The following is a 20,235-nucleotide window of genomic DNA, read 5'->3' on the forward strand; positions in this document are numbered from 1 at the left end:
AGAAACTGTGCTGTTTAGTGTTGGCATATCTTTGAATTTTTTTGATCTTCTAAGTTGAAGTCACTGAATGCTCCTCATTCAGTATGGCCACATGAAAATTTTCTCTGGTTATAGATTTGCTAGGGACCTTCTTTGCTTGAACTGCTAATGATGGAACTGCTAATGATGGATTGTTGATGAGAGCACAGATGAATATACAAGAACATTTGCTAACTTGTTCACTCACTGCAGCATGGCTGTATTTCTGTGCGGGCAAAGAGGTGAAGAGAACTGTTATCCAACTGCTTCTATTTACTTGTCAGTAATTAAATCAATACAGCATTATGATACTTCTATCTTTTTAGCTATTTAAAGAAGCATTTGATGGCTAATTCATCAAGTTCGGTGATATTGTAAAAATCTATACTAATTGGGTTATACTACTGGTTTTTAAAATTTACAATACCTTGTGGGTAAATTTCCTTGATTCAAGTTTGTGTGAAAAGTAGAAAGTTAGGTAACAGGAAGCCTTGTTCAGGAGAGCTTGTTATGGCTTCTTCACTTTTCACTGTTCCTCTTCAGCCACAGTGATAGGTTAAAAATAAAAAGGAACAAACAAAATATTTACTCCCTTTCTAAATCTGCATGTGCTGCATCTCAGCTTGATTGCTGCTATTTGTCTGTTATGTTTGTACAAACTAATGGGCAGGAAGGGGCCAGAACAGTGAGGGAGCAAGGAGCTGTTTGCCACCTGTTCACAGCTATGGAAGTTGTCTGGATGTGGACAACTGAAGTACTTTCCTGTCAGAATGGGGAGGGATAGTGCCGTGCTGATGCATTATACTTTTGATCTGCTTTCTTGCAGTGATGTAGCTGGCTCCCTTGAAAATGCATTGCAACAGTACCATCTGGCCTCTGTTTGTCATTACTTTGTCATACCCTCACCCCGTCTGCCCATCCACTCACTGCCTCATAAAACATGACTGAAATGAATGATCCCTAACCTCATAAAAAAACAATGTGTGACACCTTCTGTTTCATTTGCATTTTATATGCTGTGTAATGGCTTGCTATAAGAATGTATACTGATGAAAGTTGCTTAAATTTTAAAGTATTTTTGTATAACTCTTCCATCATAACAGGATGTGCTGATGATACAGGGAAAATGCAGCCAAAAGAAACTAGTGTTACTGTATGTACGCACTGCTAAATAACTAACCTCACATTCTTCTCATGCTGTGCTTTTCAAGGGTGAACCAGGTTTCATTGGTCCGCAGGGAGAACCCGGGCTGCCAGGGTTACCAGGAACAAAGGTAAGGCAGTTGAACAATGCTCCAATATAAAATCCCTTGGAGCAACTTCAATTTTGTTAGCAGAGATTGTGCTAACGGTGTAAAAATCTTTTAGCCACAAATGAATAGTTGTCATAAGTTTAGGTTAAAATATAGTACCTACAGTACCTGGAAATGTGAAGAGTTGCATTTCATGGACCAATGCAGTGAAATACACACCTTCATAGTGATGCCCTCAAACAATGTAAAGGCAGACACTTTATCCATTCGTAATGTAAGTTTATTCATGGAGTTTGTTTTATGTCAGCATCTCAAAAGTCACTTCTTTAAGAAGCAGAATATGCCTGCAAGAAGAAAGTATGTTTTCATAACTTTTTTAGAAGAAATCTTAAAATTTTGTGCAGACATTAGAACTATGATAATACATACCAGACTGTAAAATTCAGTGCCATTAAACATAGGGTTTTTTTGTACTACATACAGATTTTTTTAAGATGTTCTGTGGTAAAGATAGCATATTATGAATTCTACGAATGATATTCATTAAGTCTCATAGTTCGGGAATCTTCATTCCACTTCTTTCAGAATAGGGAGGAAAATAGCTTTATAGGATCCTGTATAAATCCAGGATAGAATTTCTAAATCTTACTTTTTGCAATTGAAAACACTGTGTTTACTCAAGGAAGAGTTCCCCAATCCACTGCAAGTTGTAGATGAGCTCAAAAATGTTTTCTTCTGATGTTTTGGTTTCTTTGACATAGCTGAGTAAGTTGCATGCTAAAAATTGCCCAATGCTTTGTGATATGTGTACCTGCTTCCACAGGGTGACAGAGGAGAGGCAGGCCCTCCTGGGAAGGGTGAGCGAGGTGAAACTGGACTTCCAGGACCAAAGGTCGGTCTGATTGGAGTGTTTTGGTTAGGGGAACACCAATAACACGTAACACATCTTCTTCAGCTGAAAAAAAAAAAAAAAAAAAAAAAAAAAGAATGAGAACTGGGTCATTTTTAAAGTTTGAACTTTCTGATCATTGTAGCTATTGATTGCAGAGAAAATCCATTTTGCATGCTGTTTCTCCAGTCCTAATACATTTTGAAGATGCTAAGGCAGATTTTGTACTTGGCAAGCTAGTTTATATTCCTCTGAATTACTGGGAAAAGAAGTTGTGGTAACACTTTATTTAATCTCGTTATTTAAGGATAGCTAAATGTCTTCTCTACTGTTTGACTAACATTTTTCAGGAGCAGTGAAACGACGTAGATCGTTCCCATAAAATGGTTTTAATGATGTCTACTCTTTACTAATGCCAATACTAATTTTCCTTTGGAAGGATGAAGTCTGTGGCCTTTGCATGCTGGTGTTAAAGAATATATTACTCTGGGTGCTATTAAATTCAAGGTCTTTACAGACTCATGATCTTGATCATATAAAATTAAGTGATTTTGCTGTTCTGTAGTATAGTTAGTCATTACTAATTTCTTTTTCTCTGCGCTCCCATTCCGCTATCATTTTTCTCCTCTCCATCTGCTGTCTTCCCTCAAACAGGGGAGAACAGGTGAACCTGGATCTAGAGGCCCCAAAGGGTCAAAGGTTAGTAGTAAAAACAAACAAAAAAACAAAAAAACAACCTGTCTTTAGTGGAGTGATTAACACATTTATTTTACAATAAATTGTTTGTAACACTTCTCAGAAATTTCAGATATCTCTTTAAAGGAAACCGTAGCAGATTATGCAGTGTTATTTATAAATGAAACATTCTGATTTTCAGCTTCAGCTCTTAGAACTGAACCTTGTGTATTTCAATCACTGCAACTCTATTTTCCTTTTTATTATAACATCTATTTCAATCAGCTCTTTTTTTCCTCATGCCACTTGGTTTCTCTCTATGTAACTGATGTGAGTTAGTTCTCTCCCATGCCAACCATCTTCTGGTTATGCCTGTGGAGTTTCAATTGTTTTTTGCAATTATTTTGTGGAATCAAGCTTGGTGGGGTAAAAATCTTGGTGGGGTAAAAATCTTGGTGGGGTATTTCAAAGTCTTTCAGAAGAGAGATGCTTGCCAGTAAGTCCTACATAGGCAAGTTTTGTAGGTTACATTACTGTTTTACCTACTGTACCTAAAGTGGTTTGATTTTGTTTGTTTGATGTATTGGCTTTTTTTTTTTCCTATGTCTATCTACTTATCATTCCCTCCATCCACTTATCTCTGTATGGATATAATGGGTTCACATGTACGTAGAGAAAGAAAATACATGCTTTTAAAAATGTTTCATATACTTTGCAAATACTGTGCTCACTGGACTCCTCCATGTTATGTGATGTTATGTGATGTTATGTGTCAAATCAGATTTGTTTAGGCAGTTCTTCAGTCTACTGTCAGAATAAAGATATCAAGACAATGTTGTAGGCTAGTAGGATACTGGTTGCGATACCTCAAAGAAAGGTCCTTACATAACAGCCATTCACAGTGCTTAAGGATATGATGAGGAAATTGCCCCTTCACCTCACTCATTCCTGCCAAAAAGGAAAGTTAGTCAGCGAGGGAGCTGATGGGGGTATTAATGCATCAGAGTAAGAGCAGAAGAGTAAATCAGATTCAGTTGCCTCTAGTTCCTGGGCACTTCCCAAATGCACCAGAAAGATAGAGATACCTCTTTTAATTCTCATTTTACCAAAAAGGCCTAACTGTTTCTAAATTCTGGGTCACAGAAGTCAACCTAGTAGTCAGGACTGTTTTTAGCAACTCCAGTGACAATGTCACTAGATACTGGCATGGCAATACTGTTGATCATGTCCTGCCACCACCCTCTTCTCCATATTCTTCTTTCATTATCCCTATGACCATTTTCTGTTTTAAGTTTGGTTTTGTTTTTTTTTCCTATTACTACTGGTGAATTAACCATTCTTCCCTAACTTATACCAATGTTATAGAGATTTCAACAGGAGTAGCAGTTCTTTGCCAAATTCATTTTGAGTAATATAAAAATCAAAGACCTTGTTATGACTGTGAAGCAAAAAGAATCATAGTCACTAGGTGTTGAGTTATGAAAGCAAACGTTTGAAATTCCCTTCATCGCTTGAAACAGATTACTAGTAGCCAGGAAGATAAAGCTGTGTGCAAGATGGTAAAGATCTTAAGGCTGTCACAGTGAGGGAGTGAAGGGACTTTAGTGGTGAGAACACCTTTGTGTCTGCAGGAGAGGTAAGAACTTGGAGCAAGGAAGTTCAGATGCTTAGTGGAGTCGCAGTCACAGAAGTAAATGTTTACACATGTTGAAATACACCTTTGAGGAAGTTACTAAGTGTTTTCAGACTTCAGACTGATTTTATTTCTCTTGCTTTTTCTTAAAGCTTTTGATAGTAGTGCCATAAAGAGTAGAGAACTTGTGTTTGTTACGGAATTGGTAATCTCTTTTGTTGAGTCTTTGGTACAACTTATTCCAACCCAATACAACACACAGTGGCAACTTGCATAGAACCAAATACTTCATTGTTAGCCCTGTCACAGTACAGATGTTTAAGGAATTTCTGCTGTAACTAAGGTCCACATTCTATTAATAATGAGAGGCCTGTTTGTTTAACTGGGTTATTTAGGAGAGGCATGTTTAAAAGAGACGAACTACCTAATAAACTGTTAGATGGCATATTTGTTCTCAAATATCCCTTTTACCTAGGGTGATACAGGTGACAGAGGTGACACAGGATCTCCAGGTCCACGGGTAAGTCTACTTCTCATTTCAATCTTTGTACTCTTGCATTCATTCTCTGCAATGAATCGAAATTATGGCAGCAACTCCAGTTAATCTAATGAGATTGGTCACTTGACCCTGATGGAAAGTGTGTTACTAATTTGCCTTTAATATGAGTAACAATCCTTACTACTATTTGACTTACTACTATTATCCTACTCACAGTTTGTGGGCAGGATGCTACATGCCATGTTCAGACGTTACCCACAGGCAGCACAAAGTTAGTGTATTGGAACCGCTTCAGCATTTAACTGCAGTGGTTTTGTTTATTTGCTTTCCCGCTGCAGCACAATTCACTTGGTGACTCGCTTGTTTATTGAAAAAAATATTTAAAAAATCCTTTAAATGTAGTCTTTGGTTTAATGCTAAGTTATGTGGATGTACTAGTACATTGGAAATACAACAAAACTTGAATAGGCTGCTTTGGCATTAAAGCATTCATCGGTAAATAAGTGTCTAGAGTAGTCTTTGGCAGATGTCTCAAAAATTGTTATGGAAAATATATTACAGGGGCCACCTGGACAGAAGGGTGATCAAGGTGCTACAGAGATAATTGACTATAATGGCAATATTCATGAAGCTCTACAGGTACGTAAACTTAACAAGGCTGGAATAGTTTAGCCTGGTCTGCCAAGAAGCAGTTTGACGTCACTGTATTTTCCTTCTGCATAAACCATGAGAACACTTTTTTTTCCCAAAAGATTTGCTGAGTTTATTGATTAGGAATGTCTTTCTATATTTGGAAACCAGACTTGCTATTTGGTGTGAGAAAAACTGTTTCCTTGATACAATTTAGCTGAGTGAATTAGTCGCATTTCCCACAGAGCATATTGACATCATCTAATGAGAATAACGCTGATTCATTGCTGTGTGGGGGTTAGTGCTGAATTCATGCAATGAACCACATACATAAGTTCAACAGAAGCATCTGCTTTTCAGTTCAACGGCTAAAATGTTGACATTTCTTTTTTCCTCTTTTCCCTTCCCCTCTTCCTATAAAATGCAAAGAGCAGAATATTTGAGATTTGGAAACCATAACACGTGTGGTTCCATTAGAAAGCTGTGGATTCAATCAGCAACTTGAGTATGTTAAATAGACAAAGCACCAATCTTCCCATTAGTTCATTTCTGGAAACCTGTTTTGACAGGCATGCACAAAAGTATGTAGGATTAAAGTGGGGTTGCAAAAAGAATGAATGAGTGTTTGCATGAAAGCAAAGTAACAAGATGACATATGTCGTTGCAGTCAAGGTGATTTACATTGCAGTGTAGTCAGATGCAAATTTTGTGGAGTATAACTCCACCAAAATGAATGGATTTGCTTATGTGCAACTGAAGGCAGAACTTGGCTCATTGTGCATCTGATCATTTTCTCACTGAATCCAATGAACTTTTTCTTGCATTTACTCAGTGGGAGTGGATAGATGTCTGGCCAGTCATGTGCTTTTCAAGACTCCTTTGAAAATAAAAAAACCTCACTGCCTTTAGTAAAATCTAAAAGCCCATATGTTTTTGAAGCTAAGCCCACTGTCATTGTGAGTGGCATCTGTGGGGAAGTCTACATAGGCATCTTTTGAGGCACTGCATTATACTCATCTCACTTGCTTCACTCCTAAGGGAATTCAAAGACACATTTTTCAGTCTTTTAAATCAATCTCAGTGTTAGATGACTGAAGTAGCTTGGAAGTAACATAGTATATTATCAGGCACAGATTTACCAGGGGCTTTAGGCCCCATGTTTCCTGTATTCTGCCTTTATATCCTCACTGGCATCAGTGTTAGTTTCAAGTGCTGTGTGAGAACACCTTGGAAAAGCTGCAGCACATAAAGAAGCCTCGATAAAGGATTAAAGCCTATTGCAGTGGTTGAAACAGATGAGGAGGCCTTTTTCCTTTTGTAAATCATTTCAAATGTCATCACCTTCTGATCCAGGGCAACAAATAATTGTTATCAATGGGAATGTCTGTGCAAGGGTGGTGTAAGTAAGATTATATAGGATCAGTCGACAGTATCCTTGCCAAATCCAGTTCAGGCCTTTCAGATGGCAAGCACCTATTCCTAAGTCTCCTGGTGCCAAATTCTTAAAGGATCTGAGATTTGCAGCTTTCCCATAGAGGTATTGAGCACTTTATGCATTCAGCACCAAACTGTGACCTTACACAGAATTTGGTCTGCTGATTTAAGAAGTTGACAAGAGTTAGCAAGATCTAGGCTGTCTGCATTTCTTAGAATTTAGCAATAAATCATCAAGCAGCCCAGAAGCTTTAGGATAATATAGTTACTCTGCCTTGTGCCTACTGCTCAATTTCCTATGTCAGTGCAGAATGAGACATGTGAGTCCATCAGCACTGGAAATAGGGATCTTAAAATTATCATCATGGTTTGACAAGAGCCCTGCTGAGTGCATGTGGCTTTCACATGTAGTACCAAATACAAAATGCATCTCTATCAAAATTGCTCTTCAGGCCTGCTCCTCAGAATTTCCTAAGGCTAAAGACATTAGCTGCAGGAGTTTAACTTCTGTAGAGGATCAGACGCTTTAGATATCTGAATGTGCTGATGAAAATGAGCCTGTCAGTGTGATCATGCCAGCATTCATTTGCAGTGGTTATTTTATGTTTTCATGTCTATATAAACTGAATTTTTCAGTTTTTAAAAATCTTTATATATTCCCATAAATACATTATAATGCAAAATATATGATTGTCTTAAAGTCATCGTTAGAGAACAGATTTCTTTATTTCTTTTTTATGTACTTCGTATCGAGCAGACTCCAATTTTAATGGCAAATGAAGATTCTTTTAAAATTTGAAAGCAGGATTTGCAAACCATCCATTTGCACATAGGAAAAGAGTTAAAAGCTAAATACTTTTCCTTCCGTATATGCCAGAAGGTTCTTCACAGTTAATATAAAAGCAAAGAGAGGCATCAGGATTCGGGATGTTTATTTTCTTTAAAAACATAGACAAGCATTTTGATTACTTTCAAACACTTTTTCACTTGCTTTTAGATTCTTATTTGTAAAAAAAAAAATATATAGTAACAGATCAAGCTAAAAATAATAAAAGAATTCATAATAATTAATAAAAGAAGCCTGTTGTCGTTCCAGACATTTAGAACAGAATTCAAAGTACTTAGTGCTTTTGTGGATCAGCATTTTCAGATTTAGAACCTAACTTTGTTTTTGTGTATCTTAGTTTCTATTAAAAAAAACCAAACTGTTACACCTCTTCTGTAGGAATTGTATTTTTTAGTTAAACCTTGGTGCAAAACTTGCAGAGATCCCAAAACAGGGGGCAAATCTTTTAATCATCCTAAGAGATCAATTCGTCCCATTTTTCTTAGTTCCTAAAAATCTTTTGGAAGACTTTTACTGTGATTTTACTGTTTAATCATCACTTACTCAATCACTTGAAATTTACAAGAAATTACAGTCTTCACCTATGTAAAATCCTGATTGCCCTAGAAGCCAAACTGTGCAACACTGGGAGTTAAGAATAACAGTGCTTTCTCTCTTATTTTTTGGAGACATGGTTTCTCCCCAGATGCAGCATAGGTTTTGTGGAGATACTAATTTTTACAAGCAGAATAATTTATATCCGTGTTCAATTTTGGTAACGTTGTCTCTTGTTTAATACATTTTGCCAACAGAGGATTGCCACCCTCACTGTCACGGTAATTCCAATTGCATGATTTGCTGTGTGTTGTAGAATGTCTCCTTGATGTCCTAACATGGTCGTCATTCTGCCAGTTCAGGACGTGCCTTCCTTCGGTGCAGCCCCAGCTTACCATCCCATTTACTTTCTTGCTCAGTGCTCCCTTACCAGAGAGTTCATTGTCGAAAGTCCTGCAGTAGTGGAGCCAGTTCTGCTCCTGATGAATTAATGGCAAAACTTCCATTAATTGAAGAGACCTGGAAAATAAAGAATACAGTATTTCTGTAGGTACATATCTAGGCAGATTAGCTGCTTCGGACTTCTTGGCATACATTCTCATCTGGATGTGTCTGCACAGGAGTTCAGAAACAGGAAAGATGGGTTTTTAGTACCAAATGATTTTCAGTTATCCACCTTATTTTCAAGGTGAAAGGATGGCTCTTAAATTGGTTTGCAAAGAAACCTAATGTGAGAGCTTTCTGGAAAAGGCCCAGCTTAGTTAACTGTAAGTCATGATAAGTACAAAGCCTCAAGTACAGGCAATTCTCTTGACCCACCTTATCAGACCTCAGAAAAAAATACCAATTTTCAGCACCTATTCTCAGCATGTGCAGAGGACTGCAAGTTCCTGTGCCCTGTACTCCAGCCAATTCCCATGATACAACATCAGGATCATCACGATCTCTTAGAGTACTGACACCAGCTAGGAGATGCTTATAATATTTCTGGGTCAGCCTTCTCTTATAGCAGTAAGTTTGGTATAAGCAAATTATTTTATTCTTCTCTTTGTTTTGAGTTATTCTCTGTAGATTTCTGTCACTCATTATCCTCTCATTAATGGAGAGGATTTATTTTTTCTTTTTATTTATTAAAACAAACACAGGCCTACTGTACAACATCCAGTTCAATATTTTGTTGCTGTGCAACCTTAGGGAGAAATAAAAGGAGTAGTTGCAAATTGTTCCCTAACAATTTCCTGAAGCACTGAGCATCCTTTGGCACTCCCCAAAGACAGTTACCATTTTTCAACAGAATCCTCTTTGTAGGAGATTTCTTCTCACCTTGGAGTGCTTTAGATTAGGATGTGGCTGAGGTGAACAAACTTTGATCTCCCTGCCACTAAGGGGAGCTTTGCCATTTCATCAATGGGAGCAGCAGGACTTTCTTAAAAAAGAGGAAATGCACTGCTGTTTTAACATTGTTTTTACTGGTAACCATCTGTTTGCTGAGAGTTATCACAGATAAACAACTTGTTCATATTTGGTCTTGGTTCCCATTGTGCCACACATCTAACTCGTGTTGTTCAGGTACCTATCTTAACATTCAACCTGCATTTACATGGCAAGTCCTGCAGGAATTTCTTTCAAAACTTTGTGTATGTTTCTTTTTAGGGACCACCAGGACCACCGGGACCCCAAGGGCTGCAAGGTCCAAAGGTGATCTTCCTTATCTTGCACATTACAGGAGTTGAGATATTTTCTAGTTTTCTCACTGCACGTGTGTATCTGGAGCTAAAACAGTATATTTACCTGAAATTGTATTGAGTACAGCATGCTTCCAACTTTGCACTCTGGCAATTTGAAATGTAGCTTCCCAGAAATAGGACTTTGATTCACACAGGTGCTCAGTTGAGAGCTGGCAAAATTAATTGGTACAAAACCAGCGTGGAAGCATCTTCCTCGTGGATCTACACTGAGGCTGATCCCTAGGACTTCTGCTGCAGAGAGTGCTCTGTGTGTTTGCACAGTAGCTGCACCAGCAGGCAGTTGTTCCTGTGCATCGCTTCTGACTGGGTGGGAAGCAGTCTGAGTTTGGCCACAGTGCAAGTGCATGTCAACGCAGCTTCTGTATTACAGTAGTGCCCACCCAACAAAGCACAATATTTTGTAATCTCTGTAAAAATTATAACATGCATGTGTGGGCAGCATCCTGGCTGTGAATCCAGGGCTGCTAACCCCACCTGTTGGGGTTGTGCACAGTACCAGAGCTATTAGTGAGCAGCCCACACAGAGACAATGAATACCATATGCTGCACTGTTCCATAAAATTTAATAAATTTGCCTATACTTAAGAAAACAGAAAGTGTTGCATGTAGTGCAATATTTATATTGGTTTTAAATTAGTCGAGATAATTCTCCTACTTCTTAAATATTGAACATATTGTATCTTCTGCCAGTGACACTAAGCTCTTCCAAGAGTAGATACATGTTTCTTCAAAAACAGAACTAAGTATTTGAATTTCAGGCTGTGATCACAATTTCTGTGATATCATATGGCAATTCACCCCATCTAACATGTTAACTGTCTTGAGAAATTGTAAAATATCAAATTTCTTCTTCTGTATGAAAACTGATAATGGAACACACAGTTAAGCATGCAAGAATTTCCACATTAGGTTCTACTCAGCACAAAGATTTCTGCAGCCAACAGGATGTTGTAAAACACAGAGGAGTTGATGTGGGGAAGAGAGTGTCTTCCATCATCTGGTTGTTCATTTCTGTTCAAAACAAATGACATAAAGCAGAATTCAACCTTACAAAAGTTTGTTGTCAATATCATAACCTATCCCCATCTTGCTCCCTTGGGGAATGCTATATGGGGATCAGCGCATAGGGCAATGCAGTGAATGTGAACTCCTTCCCTGGTGATTTATGTTTGTCAGGAAAAGAAAACATGAGGTCTCTGTCAACCCTACGTATATCAGAGGCCATGATTCCATATTTATTCCAGTAATGGACAAAGTTCCCACTTTCTTCCCCAGCCTTCTGGGGTTTCTTCTTTTCTTTCTTTCTTTTACTTTTTTTTCTGATCTTTATGCAACTCAAAGTTTATGAACTTTGGAACAGCTCTTTGGCTGAGCTGTTTGTTCAGTATTGAGCACAAGTATTGTATGTATATACAATGTGTACAAATAGTGTTCTCTGGTTTTGTTGTTGTTAATTATGTATTAATTAGAAACATTACTGACCAGTTTAATAAATTTCGCGCTGCTTTTTCCATGAATGTCTTGAATAACTAGAAGATAATAATCCAATTCCACTTTACCTTTTGCAGGGTGAACCAGGATCCCCAGGAATTCCTGGAGTTGATGGGGAACAGGTAAACCACCTAGTGCAGATTGTATGAACAACCATGCATAATTCCAGAGGATTATTTCTCAAGTTGTAGCTTAGATTTGTTATCCATATGATCATTGCTGTGTTCCTGTGGTCACATAATGATTGTGATTCTACATGTTAATAATGAAGGTCGACCCATAGCATGACTTATTCTGCTTGTTATGATCAAAGCTAGTATTCTGTTCCTACAAACAACTTGCTGAATAAATAAATACATTATTTTAGGGTCCTAAAGGACTAAAAGGAGATATGGGTGAACCTGGAATGCATGGAGAAAAGGGAGGAATTGGACTACCTGGATTGCCAGTGAGTACGAATTAATTTTGGCTTAAATAAGTATATTTTTAATCTCTCCCTCTATCAGGGATTTCCAGCAGTGCTGATAGATTGCAAGTTTGGACAAAAAGCACAGTGGAGAACAATTCTGAGATTGTTCTGCATCTGTCCTAGGAAGAGGTGAAACATTGTCAGAACTTTTCATTCTATTTATGGTCAAACAAAATACTGCTTAGGAAAGACAGAAATTAGTTGACATACTGATCAGATTTGCATCTCTTTTTTAGTGTATAACATAATGTGGGTAAATTTAGACTTGGTAAAGTTCAGGAGAAAGGAGCTGTTTTGAACACTTATCAGGAATCTCAGCTGAATTGTCCAGAATTTTAAATTGAGAGGGAGAGAAAATAAATATATAGGTATTCATGAGGTGTATTATTCCTATACATAGAAGTGGAAATTCTCAGTAAAAATAGAAACAATTCCCAAAATGTATCCATAGTGAAATGTGCCAACTTAAAGACTTCTCAAAAATATCAGGCTACATTTGGTAGCTGATAACATAAAAGAATGCCTTTGTGCTTATTAACAGCTATTATTGAAGTGACACCAAAATAAAAACAGTAATAAGAATAATAAATTCCATTATATGTGTTGTATAATTATTTTCATAAAATGATAATTATTTACAAACACATTATCATTCCTAGATGGATTGCTAATGAGATCTAAACTATTAATAAACGCTGTTTTTTAATGATTTTATAGGGAGCCAATGGCATGAAAGGTGAAAAAGGAGATGCTGGTTTGCCTGGTGCCCAAGGCCCTTCGGTAAGTCTCGATGCAGTGTTGCAGTGGGTGTAGTAGTCCAGCAATAGTTCTCTAGCTTTTAATTCTGAGGAACAGTTCGTATTCACAGCTTAACTTTCCAGAGTTCTTGATGATTCCTATGCTTGAACTTTCACAGTATTTTTGTTCATCATTTAGCTGCAGTCGATGGCCTTTTGAAAATTAAAGGACTTCAATATTTACCCTAACCAGCTAAATGCTGTTGAAGAAATGCTACAGATTTAGTTCTTTTCAATTCTATCCCTTTGTCATAAACAACAGTCCTACTGAGTTCCGGCTCTCTAAACTATCAGAAATAAATGCTGTGCAAAATAATAATAAGAGATTAAATCAACACAAGCAATCAAAATCAGATCTATTTCAACACTTTGTATTATGGGGATCTACGAAAGTCCAGTGAGCAGCAGACTAGACTGGCTTCAGTGATGTCAGGAATCACAGAATCATAGGGACTGGAAGGGATCTCAATAGATCATTGAGTGCAACCCCCTGCTAAAGCAGGTTGCTACATTAGGTCACACAGGTAAACAACCAGATGGGGCTTGAATATCTCCAGAGGAGACTCAACAACCTCTCTGAACAACTGTACCTATGCTCTGTCAATCTCACAGTAAAGAAGTTATTCCTTCCATTAGTATGGAACTTCTCATCATCCAGTTTCTGCCCAATTCCCCTTGTGTGACACAAGATAAAGACTTTCTTGATATAAAATAATTTGGGGAGGAAGTTCCAGTCTTGTGTATTATTGTGCTTAATTTTCTACGTAAACCATGCATAATTTTCTGCATAATTTTGATGGAATTAATACAGAAATGAAAATGTATTGTTACTCTGTACTTGTCCACTTGTAAATATTATCCACATATGAAAGCTTTCCAGGACCAGATATCTTCCTGACTTTCAAAGCATTGCAAAATCATTTAAAACAACAACAACAACAACAACAAAACAAAAACAAAAACAAAAAAAACCCACACTCAGTAACTTTTCTTTAAGGATGAGTAAAGTTATCAGAGTACAGTAAGCTACTTGCCTTGTTTATGGTGACATGCAATGGGTATTTGGTACAAAAGCTCTGAGAAATGAAGGAAGTTTGTCATCACAGGATGCTGGGCACTCACTGTCTCTTCAGTATACGAGTCTTTTGTTACATTTGTTAATTTGTCACAAATCAATTTGCTAACTCATTCACCGTGCTCTGCTTGATTTCTCTTTAAAAAAGGCTTTCCATTTTCAGAAGACTTCACAGGTGGTGGAATCTCTCCATGTCTGAAAACTTATTTTGTTCTCACTACTGTCATCACCAATGGTCTGTGTTGGTGAGGGGCTGAGTATCAGTCTGGAGACGTGAATTAGCATCCTCACTGCCACTGTGCAGGCTACAACAGAGACCCTTGGGGTTAAACCCTGGGAGAGAGGTGACGCTGAATTGTAAATATCATCATGAAATTCTTTTCTATGGATACATTAAGAATACAGAAAAACAGCACAAAATAAGCATGAGCTACATGCCTGAGCAACCTGATCACTTCTGTTAATGACTTCAGGGAATTCTTCAGTGGGCTAAGTGGAATAAAAGGAGAGCAAAAGGGCAGTCTTGAAAAAGAGTGAGTTATTTAGTAACTTTTTCCATTCATCATTATTGGGAAGGAATTGCACAGCATCTTCAGCATCTTCTGCTCCTGTAGATTACATAGTATAGAGACAGCTAAGGAGCATATCCCATAAAATACAAAAGTTTGAGCACACCTTCTCAGTACTGCTTATTTTGGACATGTTTTTTTGCCACATACTGTTCTACAGTGTATCTTAAGAGTCTAGGAGCAAGAATCAGAGACAGGCATGTTGCCATATGGCACAGGCAATGCTACACTTCAGGCACCCCGTCTTTCAAGTTCCAGTAATTCCCATTTCTAAAACCCTTTTCTAGATATGGTGTCATGGTGTACCATTGCAATGCTACATTTATAAGTGCTTATTTGACAGCAGAAGAAGGATCAATCTGAGTTTTGGTATTTGTGGGGAATTTCTTCACTGTATATGATTTAATCTCATTGTTGTTGTTTTTTTTATCCATAGATCATAGGACCTCCTGGACCTCCAGGGCCACATGGTCCTCCGGGCCCTATGGTAAGCTTGGGAGGAAGAGAACAGACTGGGAAGTGCTTGAACCCACTTATTTTAATGCCTGATTAATAGAATTCTGTGAAAGTATATGACAATTAGAGGGGGGCTTAATTTAGGACCGTTAAGTATGTTGGAAGTGAGAAACAAATTGCACCCGCCTATGCTGGTGTAAACACGTTACTGGTCTGGTTTATTCTCTAAATCAGGTGTTTACAGTTGCTTTATTGGCAGCTGCATTTTATTTGCAAGAATAAAAGAACAGATGTAACTTGCACCCATATAGAGCAGCAAGCTCTTATAAAAACTCACGGCATATTTTTGTAATTGAGCACGGTATCTTTATTTTCAGGGACCTCATGGCCTGCCTGGCCCAAAGGTAAATTAATGGCTGTCTCAAATATTCATATTCTTGATGTCTGTGAAGTGTCATTCTTTGTTCTTTAATGCATGCAGCTATGTTTTGTCTGATGTCTCATTCAATAAATGTTTCTGATATTCTTAAACCTTAAAGCAAATCTTAATACTGATAGATAGCTTAAAAGATTTTAAATGTTCTGTGACTGCATCTGGTTAGTATTTCTCCTGAGCATTGGCTGAATCCATTTTCTGTACTGAGATCTGTGCTATGGCACTAAATTATTTTGTTTCCTGGTGCTGGGGAAGTTACCACTCCTATTGCAATTGGGATTACTTCTGAACATAGAAGTGGCATACGCTCAGGAGATGAAATCAGAGAAACCTCTCTTCCTTTATGTACTCTTGCCTCTCCTACTTCTTCCAGTATGAGTGGCCTCTCACTTTCTTTGATGCCATGTCCTCTGCTGACCAGTTCCTTCATGCACTGCACAAGTTCCCTGCCACACACCTGTTTTGTGTATTTTCATGTTTTTCAACCCCAATCCTTGATGAAGCAGATTTTCTGAGCGTCTTTTACAGTGTGGTACATGAAAATGCACTGTAGGGACTCTATCAACATTCATGGGGCTGGTGCTGCTATCAGGAATGAGTCTTTTAATCATCACAGCTCCCTAATCACATGCACCTTTCTAAAAGAAATATAAGATGAGGAGTTCTTTCATTTAGCCTTTGGTGTGGCTTGCTTTAAGTTGCGAGAAAATCTTCACAGGCTTGAGATATTGTAAGACTATTTGTGTCACCTTGGGAGAAGAATCTGGAGTCATTGATCATTTTTTGAAGTCAGGTCTGTTCCATTTACATACCAGACCTGCCTTACTTCAGGCTTTTGACCTAACACCCGGACTTCTGTGAAACTTCTCAGGTCTGTTTCCAAAACTTCAGCATTTTCAGTGCTACTGCTCTGAAACTCACATTGAGTCAAATGGAAGAAAAATGAAGAAATGGGTGCCAAGGGGGCATAGATGTCTGGAGTTACTTAAGGCAGCAGACTAGATCTCATTCTGAATTTTATTTTAAATGTATATGGTATAAAGTAGCATAACACATCAAAGGGAAGCCTAGGAATAGGGCCATGGGGAACTGCCTGGATGAAAAACACACACGTTCCTGTTTCCCAGAAGAGGCAGGCACAGTCAATACCTTTTTTGACTGGATAGCCCTCATGCTGGGGCAGATTTTTGTGATGTGAGAATGATTTATTGGAAATTGCAAGCCCGCCATTATCCTCTTAGTAGCATTTAATGTAATAACCTATGCATAATTTAACATTCACAACAAGACAGGTGCCATTTCTTATGTTGTTTAAGCCTCTCTGTATGAACACAGAAACTATGAACCTCCAGAACAGCTTGACGCTGTATAATGTATACTGCTGCTTTCAATTTGCTTGAGCTTAATTATATATGCTTAAAGGTTTAAAATATCTTTAAATGAGATTTGGTGCAAATTCCAGTTTGCCATAGGGAAAAATACAGATTCCTTCCAAAACAGGAGATCCGACTGTAGGAGACTTTTGAGTGGAGGCTTGATTTTCAGAAAGCTTTCTTTCTATTTGCATCATCTGTAGAGAGTGGACTGTGGGATTTGAGGAAATCCTCAAAAGCCCTGAAATGTGTGACTAATTCCAACTACCTAAATAAGGTGATAATTATTGAGAATCTGTTGCTCAGAAGTTTCCAGTATTTTCACGCAGACGTCAATCTGCATCAGATATCTCCCAAATACTTTTTCCCAGATCTATATCTGTAGGCTGAAAAGGCTGAATGTGAGTCCTTGCTTTAAACTGGAATTTGCAGCCATTTCTGAGGCTGGCTTCTTCTATCCCAGCTTAAGCACCCATTATAGCACCAAAAATTTGGCATTTATACTTTTACATTTAGGGTGAACCAGGGTTAAATGGTCTTAAAGGATTGAAGGGTGAACAAGGTCAAAAGGGTGACAGAGGGCCCCTTGGTCTTCCAGTAAGTAAAAAATCCCAAATCTATTCAATTTCAGTGCAAATTGCAAACTTCTCTTTCTGCTTACAGTGAACAACACTGGTTTGCTCAACAGCATATATAGAATAAGCCATGGTAGAGCCAAGCATCAGCCTGTTTTTGTTTGTCCAAGTCATGCTCTGTAACACCCAGTGCTGTCAGGTTTTTTGTTACGTGTCAGTTGAAAGCATTCAGTGTCGTGAGGATGCCATCAACCCCATTACATTCATCATTTTGTTATTTCAGTGTTGTATGGTGTTTGTGTTAAAACGGGCATCTCCCCTTCCTCCCCACACCTTCACTTATTCTTCCCCTGTAAAATGGAGAGTTCTAACTGAGCAAAGTTAAAAATTGGCTTAGGGATTATTATTTTCTAATTATCTTTCTAGAAAATGGCTCTTCAACACTACTATATCACTTTTTTTCCCTCCCCTTCCCATTTTATTATGATTGGTTTTTTCCTTTTTTTTTTTTTTTTTTTTTTTTTTTTTAAATTGGCCCATGTTATTCCCGATGCCCCAGATAGACACACGCACTCCGTTAATCCCAGCCTCGCGGCCCATTCTCCTGCTATTCGCAGGTGACCCAGCAGAGGTCCTCCCGTCCCCAAGGATGCCGACCCGGCGGTGCCGCAGCCCCGGGCGGAGCGGGGAGCGGGGTGGGAAAACAGGAATCGGTGTTTGTTCCCCGGGCCGCGCGTCCTGGGAATGAATGGGGCCATTGTAAGCAGGGCCCAGGCTTTGTTAGCTGCATAATGTGCTTAAATATTTCTTATCTCTCTTAGCATACGCTGTTGTGTTTTGCTTTGTGTAGTAGGGTATTCAGTATTGTCCTTGTTTACAAATTAGAAAGCAAGCAAGTAAATGACAAATTAAATATCTGTGTGCTAAGGCTAAAAACACCCCAACTTCTGGCGTTTGGAGTCATTGTGTAGCTTCAGGTTTATTCTGGGCAAATGTGCTGCGGTGGGAAGGCAGGGGTGGGTCAGTGGTCCTGCACTGATATCAGAACCGATGCGGGCTCTTGATGTTTCACGTGAATTTTTAACTAACATGCTGTAGTAATGTGATACCCATCCCAGAACCCTATCACTATTCGTACTGTACATTTGAATTATGTTTCTTCATCAGCACCACTTACTAATCTCACGTTCTTGTCACCCGTGTCGTACCCATCATCCATGCTTCCACCTAACCACACAGGGAGCATCTGGCTTAGACGGAAAGCCAGGACCCCGGGTGAGTCCCTTGTCTTTCCATGTCGCTGTGTTACCCAGGCTGTGCACGGCCCGGAGGAATGGAGGCCACGCATTGCAGGCATCTTCCGTGCTGTCACAGGCTTCAAGCAGCCTCCTAGGGCAATGTGTGGGGGAAAGAGAATATGATTCATAGCAAAAAGAGGCTCTGACCCTTAGAAAGGTTGATATTTGGCTGGATAACTGCTGCTGGTTGGGGTCTTGCTTACCTGAGCAAGGTTAGGGATTTGTTTTACATAGGAAAGCATGCTTGGTTTGTGCTAATATGGAAACAGTGAAATGGAATCAGGTGTGCTGGGGCTCTACTGCAAGCACTGTTACATTTAAAATACATACTAGATTCCTTGTTTCTTAGTGAGAAAAAATGAATGAAGTATGGATCACCGTAACGGGGTGCGTCCACCCATAAAGTGGACATTTCAGATTTAGTAAAAGAAACGAATAAAAAACCCCAATGTTTAAAAGTAAGCAATATTTGAACCTTCAACTTCTACTAGCCACATTTCTTTCAATAACTTTTAAAAATCTTTGTACAACTTCCATAAAGAAATTCTAATCCAACTAGAAAAAAGATGGGCTGCTTTGTAACATGAGAGCTTATAGGTTGAGCTTTGAAAGCCAAACAGATCTGTTTGCCCAGGTCCCAGCACAATTAAATCTGCATTTTCATCTGGTGATGGCTGATTCCATATTAGGTTTTGGCTAGAAGACAGGTACTAAATCGAAAGACTTGAAGGAACTGGACCTTTCTCTTACCCTCTTGGCTTCCCTTCACAGGGTATAGATGGCCCAGTCGGTCCCCACGGCCCTGCAGGCCCTAAAGGAGACAGAGTAAGTATACACTGTGTGCTTTTCTTTATGAAGACACAATTAGCCATAATTGCACTGTCACATGGCTACTGTAGCGTGCCCAGATGTTACTAAACCAAACAATATCTCATCTGTGTAAGGATCAACCCAGAACTGTGTATGCATTCAAGTTACATGCACATTTATGTTTGATTTGGTAAGTCATTAACTTCAGGACTGGTATTTTGTAATTACTAATCAGTAAAAACCTTACAGGAGTGTCATATTTACAGTGTTACGTGGGACATGCTTTTACTTAATTTCAGTGATTAGTGTAAATAGTTTCAGAGAACAAATTGAATGATAAGAGTGATCTGGGCATACAAATATGCAAAGGCAAAAAAAAACAAAGCGTATTATGCAGTTATTTGCACTACATTTTCTATCTTGAAAAACACTAACTTCTATGAATCTAAAACTTTCTTCTTTTTCTTTAGCATAGAAAATAGGAACCCTCCTATTTAATTTGAAATATTCACAGTAAATTTTCTCCAGTGAGAAAATCTTAATCTTTAACGATGAGTCTGTCACCTTTAACAATCCTACTGTGAACTTGTACAACAACAAAGCATAAGTGATACCTTACACTAAAACCTCCATGGAGACTCCAGCCCAGAATTATGTCTCTTTGAATTTCTCAGTTTAACAAAACAGCTGTGTTGAAACAACTTCAGACTTGCTGCATTAGGGATA

The 20,235-nt window shown here is 38.4% G+C and overlaps 1 protein-coding gene across 1 annotated transcript in view; it reads left to right on the forward strand.

Moving 5' to 3' along the window:
- Positions 1-20,235, forward strand: part of COL25A1 (collagen type XXV alpha 1 chain) — a 292,895-nt gene that overhangs the window by 258,849 nt on the left and 13,811 nt on the right. The window contains exons 19-33 of the mRNA XM_090140053.1: positions 1,230-1,292; positions 2,095-2,163; positions 2,815-2,859; positions 4,944-4,988; positions 5,529-5,606; positions 8,670-8,693; positions 10,066-10,110; positions 11,729-11,773; positions 12,019-12,099; positions 12,838-12,900; positions 14,998-15,048; positions 15,395-15,421; positions 17,343-17,423; positions 18,641-18,676; positions 19,471-19,524. Coding sequence (XP_089996179.1) covers positions 1,230-1,292; positions 2,095-2,163; positions 2,815-2,859; positions 4,944-4,988; positions 5,529-5,606; positions 8,670-8,693; positions 10,066-10,110; positions 11,729-11,773; positions 12,019-12,099; positions 12,838-12,900; positions 14,998-15,048; positions 15,395-15,421; positions 17,343-17,423; positions 18,641-18,676; positions 19,471-19,524 — 807 coding nt within the window. The remainder of the gene's footprint in view (positions 1-1,229; positions 1,293-2,094; positions 2,164-2,814; positions 2,860-4,943; positions 4,989-5,528; positions 5,607-8,669; positions 8,694-10,065; positions 10,111-11,728; positions 11,774-12,018; positions 12,100-12,837; positions 12,901-14,997; positions 15,049-15,394; positions 15,422-17,342; positions 17,424-18,640; positions 18,677-19,470; positions 19,525-20,235) is intronic.

The sequence above is a fragment of the Phasianus colchicus genome, chromosome 4 (assembly GCF_987193195.1).
Source record: "Phasianus colchicus chromosome 4, bPhaCol1.hap1.1, whole genome shotgun sequence".
In the NCBI taxonomy this organism is placed as follows: domain Eukaryota; kingdom Metazoa; phylum Chordata; class Aves; order Galliformes; family Phasianidae; genus Phasianus; species Phasianus colchicus.